The sequence below is a fragment of the Eretmochelys imbricata genome, chromosome 2 (genome assembly GCF_965152235.1).
Source record: "Eretmochelys imbricata isolate rEreImb1 chromosome 2, rEreImb1.hap1, whole genome shotgun sequence".
NCBI classification, from domain to species: Eukaryota; Metazoa; Chordata; order Testudines; family Cheloniidae; genus Eretmochelys; species Eretmochelys imbricata.
The window spans coordinates 5,588,433-5,605,991 of record NC_135573.1 but is presented as its reverse complement, the minus strand read 5'-3'; the positions used below and the strand labels follow the sequence as shown (position 1 = coordinate 5,605,991).

The window sequence follows — 17,559 nt, the reverse complement described above, 5'->3', positions numbered from 1 at the left end:
CACTATTAATAGACAAGCAGTCATTTACTAGAGCAGTTAGAATGGAAAGGTTGCAACTAGCCTCCCTTTCCTGTAGATAAGAAAGGTGATAAGCAATGTGACTACTAGCCAAAGTCCTCTGGAGAGCAAGAGAGTGTAGAGATAACTAATCTTCATGTCTAGTCCCTAGGGCTATCCCTTTGGACTAGGCATTATTTGTAGATGCTACCTCCTCAGTCCTTCCTCTTCAGCTAGGGACATAAAGTCTTTGGGGTGAGCTAGCGGCTAGAATGCTGGTCTGGAACTTGGGAGACCATCGTTTGATTGTCTTCTCCACCACAGATTTCCTGGGTGACTCTTGGCAAGTTACCTGCAGCCAGTTCTTTAAGGTGCCTCCACAAGGCACCGTTGGAACATCCACATCAAGCGACCACCGCTGACTGCGATTGTAACAACCGTCATTCACATCTATTCAACCTTTTATTAAAGACAGAAAAAAGTGTGTGTGGGGGGAAGGGACTGTAAAAGCATTTGAGACGTAAAGTGTCACCTGTAAAGGCTTTCACTGTACTAGAGATAAGGTGTAAATATATAAGAGTGAAGAGAATTAACCCTTGGGACAATGTACCAAGGGTCATATTGGATTCTCCATCACTGGCCATTTTTTAAATCCAGGTTGGATGTTTTTCTAAAGGATAATCCTTAGGAATTTTTTCAAGGAACTTCTCTGGCCTGTGTTATAGAGGGGGTCAGACTGTCCCTTTTGGGCCTTGGATTCTATGAAACTCAGCATTGCCAACTCTCATGAGTCTCATAATTATTATTTTCCTTAAAGCCCCTGGAGTAAGGTGGATATGTCATGATTTCAGTCTACATCCTTAAAGAAAAAGTAAAGTGTTTAGCCCTAGTTGGGGTAATCGGCTGACCTGGGTGGCTAATTAATAAAGGTTACCCATGCTCAGTTAGAGGGCAGCTCCAAAGGGCAGCTCGCAGGAGAAACCTGAGCCAGAGGGCTGAGCAGGGCTCTCTGGGGAACGCATTGGGACAGCGAGCCTCTTAGAGGAGCTCATGGAGATGGGCACCTCCTAGATAGAGGACAGCAATCTGCAGGCACCCAAAAGGACCTGGTCTCAGCCAACGGTCACCCAGACAGTCTGGAAGCCCGGCCTCACATGGATCACCTGCTTTCCCTTGAGAAGGGTCCCAGTGGACGGACTTCCCTGACCCACTGGCTCCAGAGAAGGAAGTTACTCCAGCAGGGGCAAGAGGCACAACCCCAGGGCAGAGACTGGAACCAAGGGAATCCCGGGGGAAGAGCCTGGGCAGAGAAGAACATGGCACTCAGGTAGGGGACATGGACTAAGATGACCTAGTCTCCCGCCAGGATGTTGGGATGAAAGTTTTGTTGATGTTCTCCCTGGGCTTTTCTGTTCATAAATGACACCCTCCACTAGGGGGTGCTGTTTAAAATTTAACAGGCTGTTTGGACTTGCCACTGCCCTGGGTGAGGGGAAAACAAAGTAAGGGCTTGCCTGCAACACCACACCTACCCACATGGGGGCGCTCTGGAATGACGACAAGGGCTTAAAGGAGTTTGCTCATAATGGCTGTTTTTAAATAGAGCCGCAGGGTTTTCCGTCACCACTCACTGACGATGGAAGGCAGGAATCGGAGAGACGCTAATATCTAACCTACAGACTGACCCCGCAGCGGTTTTGCTCCCATAGCCTTTGCTCCAGTCCCATATGACACGTCTATGGTAGACTAGACTCACGCTTTATCCTGTCCAGCCTCAGTCATACGGACTGAATCCGAAAGGGCTTTGAGGGAGTAAAACGATACAAGGCAGCATCTGGTCTGTGGGACAAGTTACAGCTACCACAGCTGGGAAGAACAAGTGTTCCTTCATCTGGACCCATACTGGAGGGGGATGGCGGCAGGCATGGGAGGTAAAGGTCTGTGTTAGGATGAAAAGTGACAAGAGAGAGGGCGCTGATGAGAACCACAGAGCCGCTGTCCCAAGGAGCAGTTGTGCTGCACCCATGAGTTGATTTTTTCGGCTAAGGGCACCTCACACACCCTGTTTTTCCAGCAAGCAAACAGACACACAATACATCTGGGCTCAGGCAAGAACGGGAACGTGTTTATTCAGGTGTGATGCTCACGGTGCGAGCACTGCATTCATTTTACATAAGAAAAGTCATCCAAGGAGCAGAATAAAGAAAACAATGTAAAAAGCCAGAATCCAACCAGGGGTGAATGTGTCTGAGGTCTGTTTTTGGATCATGCCTTCCCGGCACTCAGTCTGGCGCTGATCCCTAGCGTGACGTGGATGGGAAATGTCCCTGCGGTAGCAAGAGGCAGGGATCTTTAAGTATTCCGCTTTGGAGGTGGTTTGGGCTAAACATTTCCTGTTGAGCCCTGACCTTTTTTTAAATCAGCCCCATCAACTGGGACTACGGGTATAAAAGCAGAAACCCTGCCAACATTATCCACCATTTCCTGATGGGTCAGGAGTGCAAGCGGGCATCTCCCCAGTGGGGCAGCACTGTTCATTTGAGCTTCCCAGGCCTCCTGTGCCCAAACCCCTGGGAGCAGCCATCCAGATCTGCTAAGTGGCACAGAGGGGCACCTAGTGAAAGCAGCAGGATTTCCTTGTGAACTGCAAGAGGGCAGGTATTGTCTAATGGGATCTGAGACAGAGTTGGAAGAAAGGGCACCATCGGTAACCCCAGTATAGCTTTGCACAGAGAGGGGTTTGGTGTCTCATTGGAGAAGCCGGAGCAGGTTCTTCAGGCCATCAAGTTCTTTTTTCCTGACCCGATCACAGTCCAGCCCTGATATAGACGAAGCTGGCCAAGATCGCCACGGCCAGCACCGAGTAGCTGACTTTCACGCTGCTGGCCCCACTGGTGTTGCACAAGAATGAACTGCAGCAGGAAACAGAGGCAGCTGCTATCCCTATGTTTATCCCACCGCTGGGGCAAACTGAAGAACACCCCTTGGAGATGCTCTGCCCGGAATGTCCACCTGAACCGGAAAAAGAAAGAGACTCAAGATTAAAATATTTCCCGGAGTTCAGACAGGAGCTCCTTAGCTCTGCAAAGGAGATAGTTGTACCGATGTAGCTAATCAATCCTGAGATGAGGAGGCCATTTCTCAGCAGTTAATGGCCTCACAGCCTTATCTCTGCCAGTGAATGCCCAGCCTTTAGAGGTCATTATTGCTGTTATATACCATGAAAGCAGCACTAGTCTCTTCCTAGCAGTTACGGACCCGTATGTAACAATCTGGGAACATCCCCTTCAGATTCCTGGCCAGGACGAGGGAACAGCCAATGAACCCTGAGAATCCATTCCAGATTGTCACACTGCCCACTGCATGCTGGGACAGGGCTTTGGGAGTTCAGTGGGGGCTGTGGGGATGCAGCACAGAGATGACTGAGTCCTGTCTCCTGCTGTTGAGCCTCAGAGCTTTAAAGAGCTGGTAGTAGCTAGGTCACAGCAGAGCTCGTTAAGCAGCAGAGACCAATATTCTCCAAAAGGCTTCAACCCGGCCTCCTTTTGTGCATGCACAACCAGCCAGGCACTGGGATTGGAGTGAGCGAATTCTCTCACTTCCACATGCCAATAGCGGAACCTTGCACCAGCACGTGAGATGTTTGGTGCTTAAAGCATCGCATGGCTGGGGAGCAGCTGCAGGACTGGGCTATAAAGAGCCTCATTTCAGGTCTTCAGACAACGCTGGGGGGGTAGATATGCAGCGCCCACATTGGCGTACAGGAAGCCTGACATTTCCTGCACTGCCCTCCTCTCAGTCACTCAGTCCTCTGCAAACCTCACTAATGAGCACGGGGGCTCCCGCCCCGTTAGCGCGTCCCAGCAAAGTTCTCCTGCCATTCGGTTTCAAGGAGTTATTCCCAATTACACATCAGCAATGTCCCATCCTTCCAGCAGAAGGAGGAAGGAAAACCCAGTGATCTGGAACAGGAGCAGGATATCAACTGGGAAAGAGCTATGGAAAGACAATAGGCAGAACATGCCCAAACTTACCAATTCCTGCACCAATATACGTGGTCACACAGTAGTTCGCATCACTGGGACATATAGTTGATGCCAGACAACCCCAGTTGGAGGACGCATCCGTACAGGTGAAGCACACCAGCGAGTGAGCTGCAAAAGGAAAACACAGCCCATGTTAGAGGCTTGCAGGAATATGTTATTGGTTCCTCGTTTACAATGTGCCTTTGTTGCCAAGAAGGTTAACGGCATATTGGGCTGCATTAGTAGGAGCATGGCCAGCAGATCGAGGGAAGTGATTATTCCCCTCTGTTCGGCACTGGTGAGGCCACATCTCGAGTACTGCGTCCAGTTTTGGGCCCCCCACTACAGAAAGGATGTGGACAAATTGGAGAGAGTCCAATGGAGGGCAACAAAATGATCAGGGGGCTGGGGCACATGACTTACGAGGAGAGGCTGAGGGAACTGGAGTTATTTAGTCTGCAGAAGAGAAGAGTGAGGGGGGATTTGATAGCAGCCTTCAATTACCTGAAGGGGGCTTCCAAAGAGGATGGAGCTCGGCTGTTCTCAGTGGTGGCAGATGACAGAACAAGAAGCAATGGTCTCAAGTTGCAGTGAGGGAGGTCTAGGTTGGATATTAGGAAACACTATTTCACCAGGAGGGTGGGGAAGCACTGGAATGGGTTACCTAGGGCGGTGGTGGAATCTCCATCCTTAGATATTTTAAGGTCAGGCTTGACAAAGCCCTGGCTGGGATGATTTAGTTGGGGTTGGTCCTGCTTTGAGCAGGGGGTTGGACTAGATGACCTCCTGAGGTCTCTTCCAACCCTAATCTTCTATGATTCTATTATTCTAATCCCCATCCCCGTGACCTGCTGCTAATGAGTATCAAAGTGGACCATATCCTGATGTTCTCAGCCGCTATTTCAGGCTGAACTCTCACTGAAGCCAGTGATAGGTTTCCCTGTGCGTCGATTGAGTAAGGACTTCAGGATTGGACCCAAAACACAGAGGAGCAAATTTTCAAAGGCATAAATGGCAGCTGGGCATGCAACTGCTATTTATGCCTCTGAAAAGTTCCCCCAGCGCCCTCCGTGACACCCATTTGTAAATACTTTCTCAGCACGTTCCTTTCCAAAGCCAGAATGTTACAGACAGGGTAATAAGGTTATAAAACAAAAATAAGCCTGGACTTCTCAAGAAATCATCATGCCAAACCCACCTAATTTCCTTCTTTGACAACTAGCCTAGTGGATGGGGGATAGCGGTAGGCATGACGTAGCTTGATTTTGACCCAGTCCTATATGACATTCTCAAAAGCAAAGTAGAGAAAGGTGTTCTAAATTAAATTCCGATAAGATGGTTGCACAACTGATTGAAAGATTGTTATCAATGGTTCAGCGTCAAACTGGGACGGCGAATCCTGTGGGGTACCGCAGAGGCCAGTATTGGGTCCGGTAGTGTCCAGTATTTTCATTAATGATTTGGGCAATGGAGTGGAGAGTATGCTTATTACATTTAATGCCAAGCTGGGAGGGGTTGCAAGCACTTTGGAAGGCAGGATTAGAATTCAAAATGCCCTTGTGTAGCGAGGCGGTGTGGTGCCCCACCAGCCCGCAGAAGGAAGAATCTCCCAGGACACCAAAGTGGGCAGAGCCAGTGGATCCTGCACCCGACCCCCAGAGGTCAAGGCGCAGGACAGGAAGTATAAAAGCCCAACCCCAGAGCTCACTTGGGCCACAGCCGCCGGAGAGGCCATATGCCTGTGGCCTGGCTCCGGCTTGGGAGACCCCGGCAATCCGCGGACGACGTGAGGACTGGCCGGACCGGCCAATGCCTAATGCCGACCGGTGCATGGAGGAGCTGCCAAGCCTACCCATCGCAGGCTACCCGGAGGAACCCACGGTGCTGGAACCCTCCGAGGACACCACCCTGACCCAGGTACCCTACAAGGGGGAGTCCGGAAGTAGCCCGGGGGAAGCCGACCCTAGTCTGGCCGGAGAACTGCCACAACAGATGTCCGGGTCTTCGGCCGCTTCTAGGGCCCTGGTCTGGGATGCAGTGAAGTGGGTGGCCTGCGTCCCCACCGCCACCCCACTCACAGGTGGCCGTCTCCCCCTCTGCCTGTCGCTCAAAGCCAGGAGCCTGGGGTTTGCTGTTGAACTGTCTGCTCAGTCCCTGCCAGAGGGCCTGAGCTTCTGACTGTCTGTTTGCAGGCCCTGCCCTGACCCAAGGCCCAGGCTTATATTGAACTATTTGCTCAGTCCCTGTCTGAGGACCTGAGCCTGTGACTATTTGCTGCCCATCCTGACCCAGGGCCTGGGCTTATATTGTACTGCTTGCGGGGCCCTGCCTGAATGTCTGAGCCATAGACCGAGTATTCCCCCCACCCAGCAGAGAGGGTGTAGAGAGGCGGGGTGGTGGGGCACCACCCCGCAGAGGGCCGAGTCCCCTTACATCTTGACAAGTTAGAGAATTGGGCTGAAATCCACAAAGTGAAATTCAAGGAAGTTAAGTGCAAAGTACTACGGTTCGGAAGGAAAAATCGAATGCACAGCTACAAAATAGGGAACAATAGATGGTAGCACGGCTGAAAAGGAGCTGAGGGTTATAGTGGATCACAGACTGAATATGAGTCAACAATGTGACACAGTTTCAAAAAAGCCTAATATCATTCTTGAGTGTAGTAACAGAAGTCTTGTACGTAAGACAGAGGAGGTAATTGTCCTGTTCTATTTGGCACTGGTGAGGCCTCAGCTGGAGTACTGTGTCCAGTTCTGGGCACCAAAAGAGGTGGACAAATTGGAGAGAGTCCAGAGGAGAGCAACAAAAATGATAAAAGATTTAGAAAACCTGAACTGTGAGGCTTCCAAGGGAAGTTGTGGAATCCCAGTCATTGGAGGTCTTTAAGAACAAGTTGGACAAACACCTGTCATGGATGGTCTAGGTTTACTTGGTCTTGCCTCAGCATAGGGGGCTGGACTTGATGACCTCTTGGGGTCTCATCCAGCCCGACATTTCTATGATTCTATGACACTAGCTAAGATACTGAGCATGCCTTCCTCTACGGGTTGGGCCAAGCAATTTTAACAACCTCCTTCTTATAGCTAACAGTGTTCTCCTTTAGTTTGAGTGATACTGGCCTACAGTTTGGAGCTCAAGACCCTATGTTCAGTCCTCTCTGATTACCATGTCTGTATTACGTAGTCCGTGTTGTTAGGATACAGATATTCAGGCCTGTCTGTAAAGGCCTATACTCTAAGAATTTAGGTGTATTCTTATCACTCAGCTAGTTATAGAGGTATAAAAGAGAGAATCAAAATCACTGTCTGCCGGTGTAAGGGCCTTCTCTTACTGTGACAGTCTGAGGCCCTGTTCTTAGGCTAAGGCCTTTGGCTAAGCAGCAGAGGCAGCCATAAGCTGGGAAGCGACCAGTCACCTCCTCACATTCCAAACTAGTCACATTGAAAGAAGGTGCTATTGGGCTGTTAGGATACAATCCTGTCCTGATAGTGCCTATCACCTCCAGAGAAGGGGAAGTGCCTAAAAGATGTAAAAGGAAACTTAGTTTGATAGCATCCTGTCTGGCAAGAACTCACTTATCAATAGCTGGGATGTGAAATCCTCACTTCTGTATTGTTTTGTGATTATAGTTCCCACTTTGCTATTGTTTGTCTGTATAATCTGTCTGGTTCTGTAGTTGTTTCTGTCTGCTGTATAATTAATTTTGCTGGGTGTAAACTAATTAAGGTGGTGGGATATAATTGGTTAAATAATCATGTTTCAATATGTTAGGATTGGTTAGTTAAATTTCAGTAAAATGATTGGTTAAGGTATAGCTAAGCAGAACTCAAGTTTTACTATAGAGTCTGCAGTCAATCGGGATGTAAGGGGGGAATGGGAACAGGGACACAGGTGTAAGGCTCTGTGGTGTCAGAGCTCAGAAGGGGGACACTAAGGAAGGAAACTGGAATCATGCTTGCTGGAAGTTCACCGCAATAAACATCGAATTGTTTGCACCTTTGGACTTCGGGTATTGTTGCTCTCTGTTCATGAGAGAAGGACCAGGGAAGTGAGTGGGTGAAGGAATAAGCCCCTAAGCGTTACATACAGAAGATGTGCCATCCCAAATCAGACCATATGTTCAAGTTGTTCAGCATCCTACCTTCTGCAGTGATCATTGCCTGATGCTTCATAGGAAGGAACAAAAATCCACAGTGCACCTGTGCTAATATGCATGGGGGAAACATCTCCTTCCTGGCTAGAGCAAGTCCAATATTTTATAAGGACTAATTTGCAAAGAGACAGGTACCAATGCATGGTGGGTGGCAATCGAGATATGAGCTCACACTGGCTCTGACAAATGAAATGTGAATGACATGATGTGTTATTTATTGATGGGTATCACATGGAAGACCAGAGAATTCATTCTGACTTGCCAAACAAGCCTGGTTATTATTATTACAGTGTCAGAAGCATGCTAGATGCTTTATAGAAACAAATGGAGAGGCAAGGTGCATTTCCTATAGCAGTGGTAGGCAACCTGCGTCCCGTCAGGGTAATCTGCTGGCGGGCCACCAGACAGTTTGTTTACATTTGCATGGATGCCTGCAGGTCCGAGTGGCCGTGGGTCACCGTTCCCAGCCAATGGGAGCTGCGGGAAGCGGCGCGGGCTGCAGGGATGTGCTGGCCACCGCTTCTGGCAACTCCCAATGGCTGGGAACGGCAAACCGCGGCCACTGGGACCTTTAGGGAGCCGTGAAAATGTAAACAAACTGTCTGGCGGCCGGCCAGCAGATTACCCTGATGGGACGCAGGTTGCCCAATACTGTCCTAGAGAGTTTATAGTGCAAATTGGACAGGAAGTGATGCATAAAGGTGGGGACAAAGAGAAGGAGGGGATGGGTTAAGAAAGAACAAGATCTGAAGCATTAAGTTCATCCCAGGACTTGATTTTGCCACCTTTATATAACAATCTCTCCACCTCCATGGGTCACCAGCAGAGCTTGAACCCAGGCCTTTCAGCAGCACAACACAGACCTTGACCACTGGCAGGGAACTGATAACTCCAACTAGAAGCAGTAGTGGGCTGTTATCCTCTGCGGCCCAGACACTAGAAGAGGATGCAACGTGGATTTTACAAGCACGTGCTCCACCTACACTGGGGAGTGCCTTACTCACACGACTCCAGTGGGGCCAGGTGGGGAGTAAAGTGCTCTTTGCAACTGCTCATCGTTTTTTAAAGTTGACAGCTAGCCTAGCAAAGGTGGGGAGCAGAGAACCTCTTCTCCAGCTCTCCCAGCACACCCACCTAGCTGAGGGCAGGGCACACTCCGATCTTGGCTTTGGCTACAACACCCACGGACACCCCACAGTTCTAGTGAGAGCGGGAGCATGATTAGGCCACTGGCCCCACAGCATACATGCCACAGATGGTGAACACTGGGCTCTCCCCTATCAGTCACCTTGATCTAGCCCTGCCCTCTGTGACACTGCACCCTATATCCTTCATAGAGATATTATGATATGATTATGGCATAATTATGATGTCTTTTATGCCAGATCGGTCATGTAAGAAATCATTGGATCCTTGGATATTTACTGAATATGATTATCCTATTTGCATGCCTTTATCATTTTTGTATCTTAAGTTAGGAATAGTGACTATTTAGCTGTATTACAAATGTGTTTAGCCCTGGTGAACGCCCACTGGACCAGATGCTTTCATTCTGAAAAGCTGGCTGGGGAAGGGCCATTAGAGACAACGATAGGCCTTAGAAAAGACTCCTCTCCCACCTGGAGGCCTTCCTGAGGACTCTGCAGACAGCCTCAGACTCACGGCTACGATGACACTACAGGGATATGGGACTAGGTCACCTGGTGCTGGACTCCATTTTGGGATATCAGTGTTTTTCCACAGACTGGTCTGGGAACCAAGCTTTCAAACAAAGGGTTCCCACCATATGCAAAAGCTCTTTAAGGCAGGGGAGTGACATCATCGAGGTTCTTCACTGACTCCTCACCCAAAGAGACTCCTGGATCACCTGAGGAACAAAGACTGTACTGGGGGAAGTGCTGGACCCAGGCTAAAGGGATTTTTAGCCTGTGAATGGAACACCAGGGGGATTCTAAGCTGTAAGCAAGTGCAGCTTGCCCCTTAAGAATCTTCAGCCTGCTTGTATCATCACTTAGAGTGAGGATCTGCTGTTCATATTCTGTTCATATTTAGTATATTAAGCTTAGATTGCATTTTTGTTTATTTGCTAGGTAATCTGCTTTGATCTATTTGCTATACCTTATAATCACTTAAAATCTATCCTTTGTAGTTAATAAACTTGGGGCAAAAAGTTGTTGTATACTCCTCTCCGCATTGAGGGAGGGGGTGAATTTTATGAGCTTATGCTGTACAGTTCCCTGTGCAGCACAAGGCGGTATAATTTTGGGTTTACACTCCAGAGGGGGTGCGTGCCTGAGCATGTGGCCAATACCTTAGCTGGAGCCTTCCCATGCAGAGTTGATCGCAGCATCTGCATGTAACTGCAGCTGGGTGTGTCCCCACCTTTATGTGTGCTGGAGAAAGTTCAGGTCAGAGCCTGGAAGAGTGCTTGGCAGGCTGGTCACAGCAGTATAGTGTAAAGGGAGCCCAGGTTGGCGGGTCAGTGGTACCCCAGTTCCAGGTGGCACCCTAGGGAGAACCTGTCACACCCTCCACCAGCACAACGTCTCCCGAACCCTCCATGAAGCCAGCACCTTCTCTTCTGCTTCTTCTCCATCTGATGAAAAGATGGGCAAGATTTTGAAATGCTCCTCAGTAAAGTGAGCGAAGGCAAGAGACCAGGGCTCTGATCAGCGGCTGAACACAGGTGCGGTGCTTCTTGACGGTTCCGGTCATTTTTTAAATACAGACATTGGGATTATTGGCTTATTGGACCAGCTGCACTCGAACGCCTACGTGCACTTCGGGGGTCACTGTTTATTATTACTGAGCACCCAAAGTGTAAGATCTTTGTGCTGTGTTTATACAGCACCTAGCGTAATGTATTTCTGGTTCATGACTAAGGCTTCTAGGAGTCCAGGGTTGAAGCAGAAAAATCAACAGATGCTTTATCAAGAGACACTAATTGAACTACATGAGTGGGAGGTCTGGAGAATGCAGCTAGAACAAGCCGAGACCGGTTTTCAAACAGCTCCATCCCCATCACTTCATAGCAAGAATATGTAGTTACACGCATGGCATCATCAGCTCAAAACATCACGGCCTGATCCTGAAGGAAGGGGCTGCTTTCCTAACAAGTCTGCAGAGCAGTTTAAACTGCAGCTACCTGGCAGGATTACAGAGCCACAGGTCGGATTCAAATCCCATGGATGCCAGAGGAAAGCCTCCCATTGACACAGCCTCAGACAGCACGGTCCTCCGAGGAGCCCATGAATCAGTGAATTAATCTGATGATTCATTTCTGAGTCAATACAAATGGCATCACAGAGATTCCACATTGATTGTCCCTCAGGGCATGGCTACACTTGCAGATGTAGAGCGCTTTGAGTTAAACCAGCCTTCGTAGAGCACAGTAGGGAAAGAGATGCAGTCTGCCCACACTGAAAGCTTCAAGCTCACTGGCATGGCCACATTTGCAGCACTTGCAGCGGCACTGGGAGCGGTGCATTATGGGCAGCTTTCTCAGCATGCAAGTGACTGCAACGTGCTTTTCAAATGGGGGTGGAGGGGTGGGGTGGAGTGTGACAGGGAGTGTGTTGTGTGTATGTGGGGGGAGAGAGAGTGGGTTTTTTGGGGGCTGAGAGCATGTCACCATGCTGTCTTGTAAGTTCAGACAGCAGCAGACCCTCCCCCCACCGCCTCTCTCTCTCACACACAGCATTTCACACTAATGGTTGCTTTGTCTCAGAGCAGATAAGCAGCCAGCTGTCAGAAACGGAGCTTTCAAAGGGCATATCCGCGTTCCTGCAGCATTCAAAAACAATGACAAGAGTGGCCACTTGACTTAAGGGGATTATGAGACGTTTCCGGAGGCTGATCAGAGCACAGTAATGCAACACCAGCCAAGACGCAGCAAACATTATTCCTCTTGCCGAGGTGGAGTACCAGGAACGCTCTAGCCGTGGAGTCAGAGCGCTCTACGGGCCTTGCCAGTGTGGATGGGTAGTGAGCTAGTGCGCTCGGGGCTGCTTTAATGTACTCTATCTCGCAAGTGTAGCCAAGCCCTTAGTGACTCTAAGGCAGATGATCTTAGTTCAGTTTGCATTTTTAATCATCAGTGCCACAAGTTTAACCTTGATCATTCCTGTTTACTCATCATCACTAATCTAGCTCTTAACAGGGGTTCTTATATAGCCCCCCCAGTACCATAGCATCTGAGTACCTCAGCATCTTCAATGTATTTACCCTCACAACACCCCTGTTTTTACATATGGGGAAACTGAGACACAGCGAGGCTAAGTACCTTGCCCAGGGATATGCAGGAAGTTTGTAGCAGAACAGGAATTTAAACCTAGGCCTCCCAAGTCCTACTCTAGTGCCTGATCAACCGGACCATCCTTCCTTTCACTAATAACCATTTTATGATCTCACTTAAACAATTCTGCCTAGATGTGTGAGCCAGAATAGAATCCAGCTCCACCCCCTCTCCCAGAGCTACGCTGGCAAACACGGTTAAAGAGGAGTGAAAATGAATTCTTTATCATAATTCCAAATACTCATGTTGAGTAGTTAGGTGCAATTTACAACACTGTTGTATTTCTGCCCATAGCAATTACTGATCTCAATATTTCTGATATATTTATAGGTGCATTTTTAAAATGTCCTTTGATTTGAAAGTGTCCAATTGTTATGTGGCTAATCTGCATTCCTAGCAGAGTAACCCTAACCCAGCCCCCATCCAATCATGTGTTCAACCCCCTTATTACACTGTGTCTTACTTTAGACTGTAAACTCTCCAGGACAGGGACTGCTTTTTACTGTGTCTATAAGCCGGCAAAATGGGCCCTGAATCATAACTGTGGCTTCTGCCTCCTCCTGTAATATGTACAATAAACAATGTCTGTACTAGATTCCCAGATTCATAAGATCATTGTAAACATCTAGGCTGACCTCCTATAAAACATAGGCCAGAGAACTGCCCCCAAAATAATTCCTAGAGCAGAGCTTTTAGAAAAACACCCAATTTTGATTTAAAATTTGCCAGTGATGGAGAATCCACCATGACCCTTGGTAAATTGTTCCAATGGTTAATGACCCTCACTGTTACAAATGTATGCCTGATTAACAGTCTGAATGTGTCCAGCTTCAACTTCCCCACAATGGATCTTGTTATCGGTTTCTCTTGAAGATTGAAGAGCCCATTATTAAGCTTACCAAGCAATCCAGATTGCTCTTTATCAGTGACCTGAGCTCTTCAATATTTACCACTCCCCTAGTTTTTCTGTCACCTGTAAATTTATCAGTGATGACGTTGTTTTCTTCCAGGTCATTGATAAAAATGTTAAATAGCGTAGCGCCAAGAACTGATCCCTGCAGGACCCCGCTGGAGACACACCCACTCATTGACGATTCCCCATTTACAGTTACATTGCGACACCTATCAGCGAGCCAGCTTTTAGGCCAGGTCTACACTACCACTTACGTCGGCAAAATTTACGCGGCTCACAGGTGTGAACCCCCCCACACACACACACCCGGAGAGACATCAGTTACACCTACCTAACTGCTAGTGTGGACAGTGCTATGTCGCTCACCCACCAACACAGCTACAACCACTCACTGGGGGTGGTTTAATTCTGTCAGCGGGAGAGCTCTGTCCGGTCGGCATACAGCAGCCACACGAGAGATCGTACCGAGGCACAGCTGCATCGGTACAGCCGTGCCACTGTAAGCGCGCCAGGGTAGACGTGGCCGTAGTCAGTGTGTGCCATGCTAATGTTCTGTCAGTCTAGTTTTTTCATCAAAATCTCACACGGCACCAAGTCAAATGCCAGTACGAGTAAGTACATTACAGAGAAAAAACAGAAACAATGGGCTCCTGAAAAATGTCTAATAAGAGAAAACGTAATGAAGAGGGAGGAATTATTTAAGGAGGCTGAGACGGAAACTACAGAACAAAGAACCTAAGCAATGCAAGCACAAAAACCAGTTGCCACCAATCAGATGATGGAACAATTTGCCAGGGGAAGAAGCTTTTGGTGCTCAGCTACTAGAGATGCTGACGAACTCATGAGATACAACACAACCCTCAGGAAATGCCTTAGATAAGACCTGTGCAATCTGACCTTGCAAAGAGCAGAGCTCAGCCAAGGCTTTCAAACCCCGACCCAAAGCCCAGTGCAGTCAGTGGAAAGGCTCCCGCTGACATCACTGGGCTTTGGATCAAGCCGTTACTGCCCACGCCAGCTCTGTCTGTGTTCTCCAGGCAACCACTGCTCTCCTTTAACAGCCCAGTACTTGGCATTTAAACACCATGTGATGTCTTCAAGGCAGGTTAGTGTATAGCCAGCTAAAGCAAAGGGAGTTCCTTGGGAGAGGGTCCTTGCATGGCAAAAGGAATATTCCTGTTGCTCTGGGGACAAAGCTACCTGCAATAACCCCATTTGACTGGCGAAGGGTGTCTACTGTCCAGGCACAGGGGCCAGCAGATTTCTCTCACACCCTGGGCTTAATTTGATCACATATAGACTGGGACTGGAAAAATAACACACTCTCTGTGTCCACTTGGTTGAAATCACGATGTGCTTAGACACTGCGGCGTGGGATCCAGAGTGAGTATCTAGAGGGGGAAGCTAAGATCGTCTTAAGAGCAGCGAGAAACCAACTGGTTGTTTCTCACTGTGGACCCCATGGAATTGGAAGTGTTCTTGATTTCTGAGCCAGAAACTCAGGTGGCTGGAGCTGGTCAGTTCCCTTGGGCTCAGGCTGTAGTTTACCCTGGCACCCAGTGCAGGTCTTGGGGTGACTTATTTATGTACATTAATGTGAGTAAACAGTAAGAGAGGGGGATAATACATTTATATAGACAATCAAAAGACAACAACATCTGGGAGCATATAAATGGGGAAATCTTCGAACAAGTGAACATTCGTTGGTTAATAACCGAGCCTGTTCTTCCTAGCTTTAGTGGCAAATAAATAAATAAATAAATAAATAAAAGCCTGTTCCACAAACACCTTTTATCCCTGGAGGTCTCCTATCCAAATATCAAACCGCCCCAGACCTCCTTATTTTTAAAACCAGATGAGCTCAGAAAGAGTTGGAGGAGTAAAATTTATCCTCCATTAAGAATCAACCAGTAGCTCCTCCAACCAGAACCTACTGCTGTGACCCCCCTCCAATATTACTGGATTCCACCACAGCATTGTAAGATCGTAGCGCCTGAGTCTGATCTCACTTATGCCATTCCTCCAAATTAACTGAATTCAGTGCAGTTACCCCTGATTTACTCCACTGTATCTGGGATCATAATCAGACCCTTATGTTTTTAGCTGATTACAGTAGAAGAACTTGCAAAAATTATGGTTGCAAGAAAGCAATGCTGAGAAGCACTGATCGCCCTGAGTAAAAGAGCCTAGCTCAGAGGATAACCGTATAAAAGATTTCTTTAGGAGACGACTAGACAGGTCTCTAGGGCTAGTCAGCCCCCCCTCATCTCCCCCTAGGCCTTTCAAGACATGCTGCTGTTGGAAGGAGCTCAGATCCACAGAACTGTGCTCCCTCTTGCATCCAGAGCACTGCATCCCCCTAAGCATCATGAAACGGAGATAATTTTCTATGCCTGCACTGAGCTATTTTTATTACATCCACACAAGCTAGTGCTCAAAAGACAGCCAACGCACCAGCCGTTGCTTCGCACTACCAAGCGGCTGGCTGCAAAGGGAGGTTTGCAGAAGTGCCAGCTCCCACTTAAAGGTAGAATCTTTGCCCACGGTGCTGCAAAAATCCCCCTCTGCCCCTGCCATTTCTAGCCGCTTCCCTGGCTCTTTGTCTGGCACAGAGGAATGATGAGCAGCATCTCACCTTGCTCCACACACAGAACCGCCACCAGCAGGGCAAAAAGAAAAGCCTTCATCTTCGGCCAGGGCAGAAAGGCAGCTGCTTCTTGGTGGGGCTGATTATAAATGAGGATCTTGATGTTTTCCTGTGAAGGCAGCTCACGCAAAGACTGGGAGTTAGTGGGGAGGAGTCAGGAAATTGATGGCTGGGTGTGGGATGTGCAGGGGAGTTTGCTCACGTGGGTTTTTTTCTTAGAACAGCCAGAGGCAACAAGGCTCAGAGTCTTAACAGAATGCAGTGCCCCAGCAAATGTAATTGTGTTTGGTTTCATTTCCCCGCTGCAGCCTGGAGGGAGGAGGAAATGCAGGAGGACTAAAGCATTCCTGTGCCAAAAGCTTTTGCACAAGGAGATGGTTAATACACTGCATAAGCCAGACACCAGCGATGGAAAATCCCTACTCTATTGTCTAATCCGGTGATTCTTAACCTTTTCCATACCGGGTTTCAACAGCAAATAGGGTGGGGACCCTGCTCCCTGCCTTCTAGGTGCAGAGAGAGGGACGAGGGTCACCAGTGCAGCTGGCCCGCACAGAGACGCTCCATCCTGTGAAAAAGTTCCAGTTGGCGATAAATCTTTCTGCCCAAATCCGGATGACAAGTTAAAAACTCATGGGGGTTTAAATGTTACAGTGTTGGGCTGCTCTGGTGTTTTCCCCACCACCGGGGTGTTAAATTTAATTATACTATAGAATCATAGAATACCAGGGTTGGAAGGGACTTCAGGAGGTCATCTAGTCCAACCCACAGCTCAAAGCAGGACCAATCCCCATTTTTTGCCCCAGATCCCTAAATGGCCCCCTCAAGGATTGAACTCACAACCCTGAGTTTAGCAGGCCAATGCTCAAACCACTGAGCTATCCCTTATGGTCACTATTACTAAGCAGTCCAGCTATAGTCACCTCTTGGACCCAATCCTGTGCTCCACTGAGGACTTTGCACCTTATGACGTCATTTGCTAAAGTGCAAAGTGAGTGTAAAATGCCACCATTGTTCTTTGGTACCGTTTGACACCCTCTTTGCACAGGGAGGAAGGATTGCACATAGTGTAGGGCAATGGTGTATAAAGGCCCTCATGATGGCCTCTCAGGGATTCTTGTAACTACATAAAGATTTGTAATTTTTCACCTCATTTTCTATCTCCGGCCGTGCCACCCTGAACATGTCTACTGTCAGAAGCAAAGTAGGGTCGGGGCTGCTTAGGGCTTGGATGGGAGACCTTGTTTGCTTGCTGATGTCTGGTGAGAGTTTACAGCTAGGGCCCTACCAAATTTCTTGGTCCCTTTTGGTCAATTTCAGGGTCCTAGGATTTTAAAAGTAATAAATTTCATGATTTCAGCTATTTAAATCTGAAATTTCATGGTGTTGTAATTCTCGGGGTCCTGACCGCAAAGGGAGTTGTGTTGGGGTGGGGGGGGGGTCAGAAGGTTATCGTAAGGGCGGGTTGCGGTGCTGCTACCCTTATTCTGCACGGCTTCTGGCGGCGACGCTGCCTTCAGAGCTGGGCAG

The 17,559-nt window shown here is 48.4% G+C and overlaps 1 protein-coding gene across 1 annotated transcript; it reads right to left on the bottom strand.

Annotated features, from left to right (window-relative positions):
* Positions 1-2,101: 2,101 nt before the first annotated feature.
* LOC144260259 (lymphocyte antigen 6E-like) lies at positions 2,102-16,176 on the bottom strand. The gene is made up of 3 exons (XM_077808815.1): positions 16,018-16,176; positions 4,032-4,151; positions 2,102-3,009 (listed from the first exon to the last, which is right to left on the bottom strand). Exons 1-3 carry the CDS (start codon positions 16,067-16,069, stop codon positions 2,804-2,806), a joined length of 378 nt encoding a protein of 125 aa, XP_077664941.1. The 5' UTR covers positions 16,070-16,176; the 3' UTR covers positions 2,102-2,803.
* Positions 16,177-17,559: the final 1,383 nt, after the last annotated feature.

What these genes read in the sequence shown, in the direction of transcription:
- LOC144260259 (XM_077808815.1), bottom strand. Translation starts at nt 16,069, where the DNA reads ATGAAGGCTTTTCTTTTTGCCCTGCTGGTGGCGGTTCTGTGTGTGGAG. An exon ending in GGTTCTGTGTGTGGAGCAAG is followed by an intron (nt 4,152 to 16,017) that starts GTGAGATGCTGC and finishes TTCCTTTTGCAG; the next exon opens with CTCACTCGCTGGTGTGCTTC. An exon ending in GTATATTGGTGCAGGAATTG is followed by an intron (nt 3,010 to 4,031) that starts GTAAGTTTGGGC and finishes TTTCCGGTTCAG; the next exon opens with GTGGACATTCCGGGCAGAGC.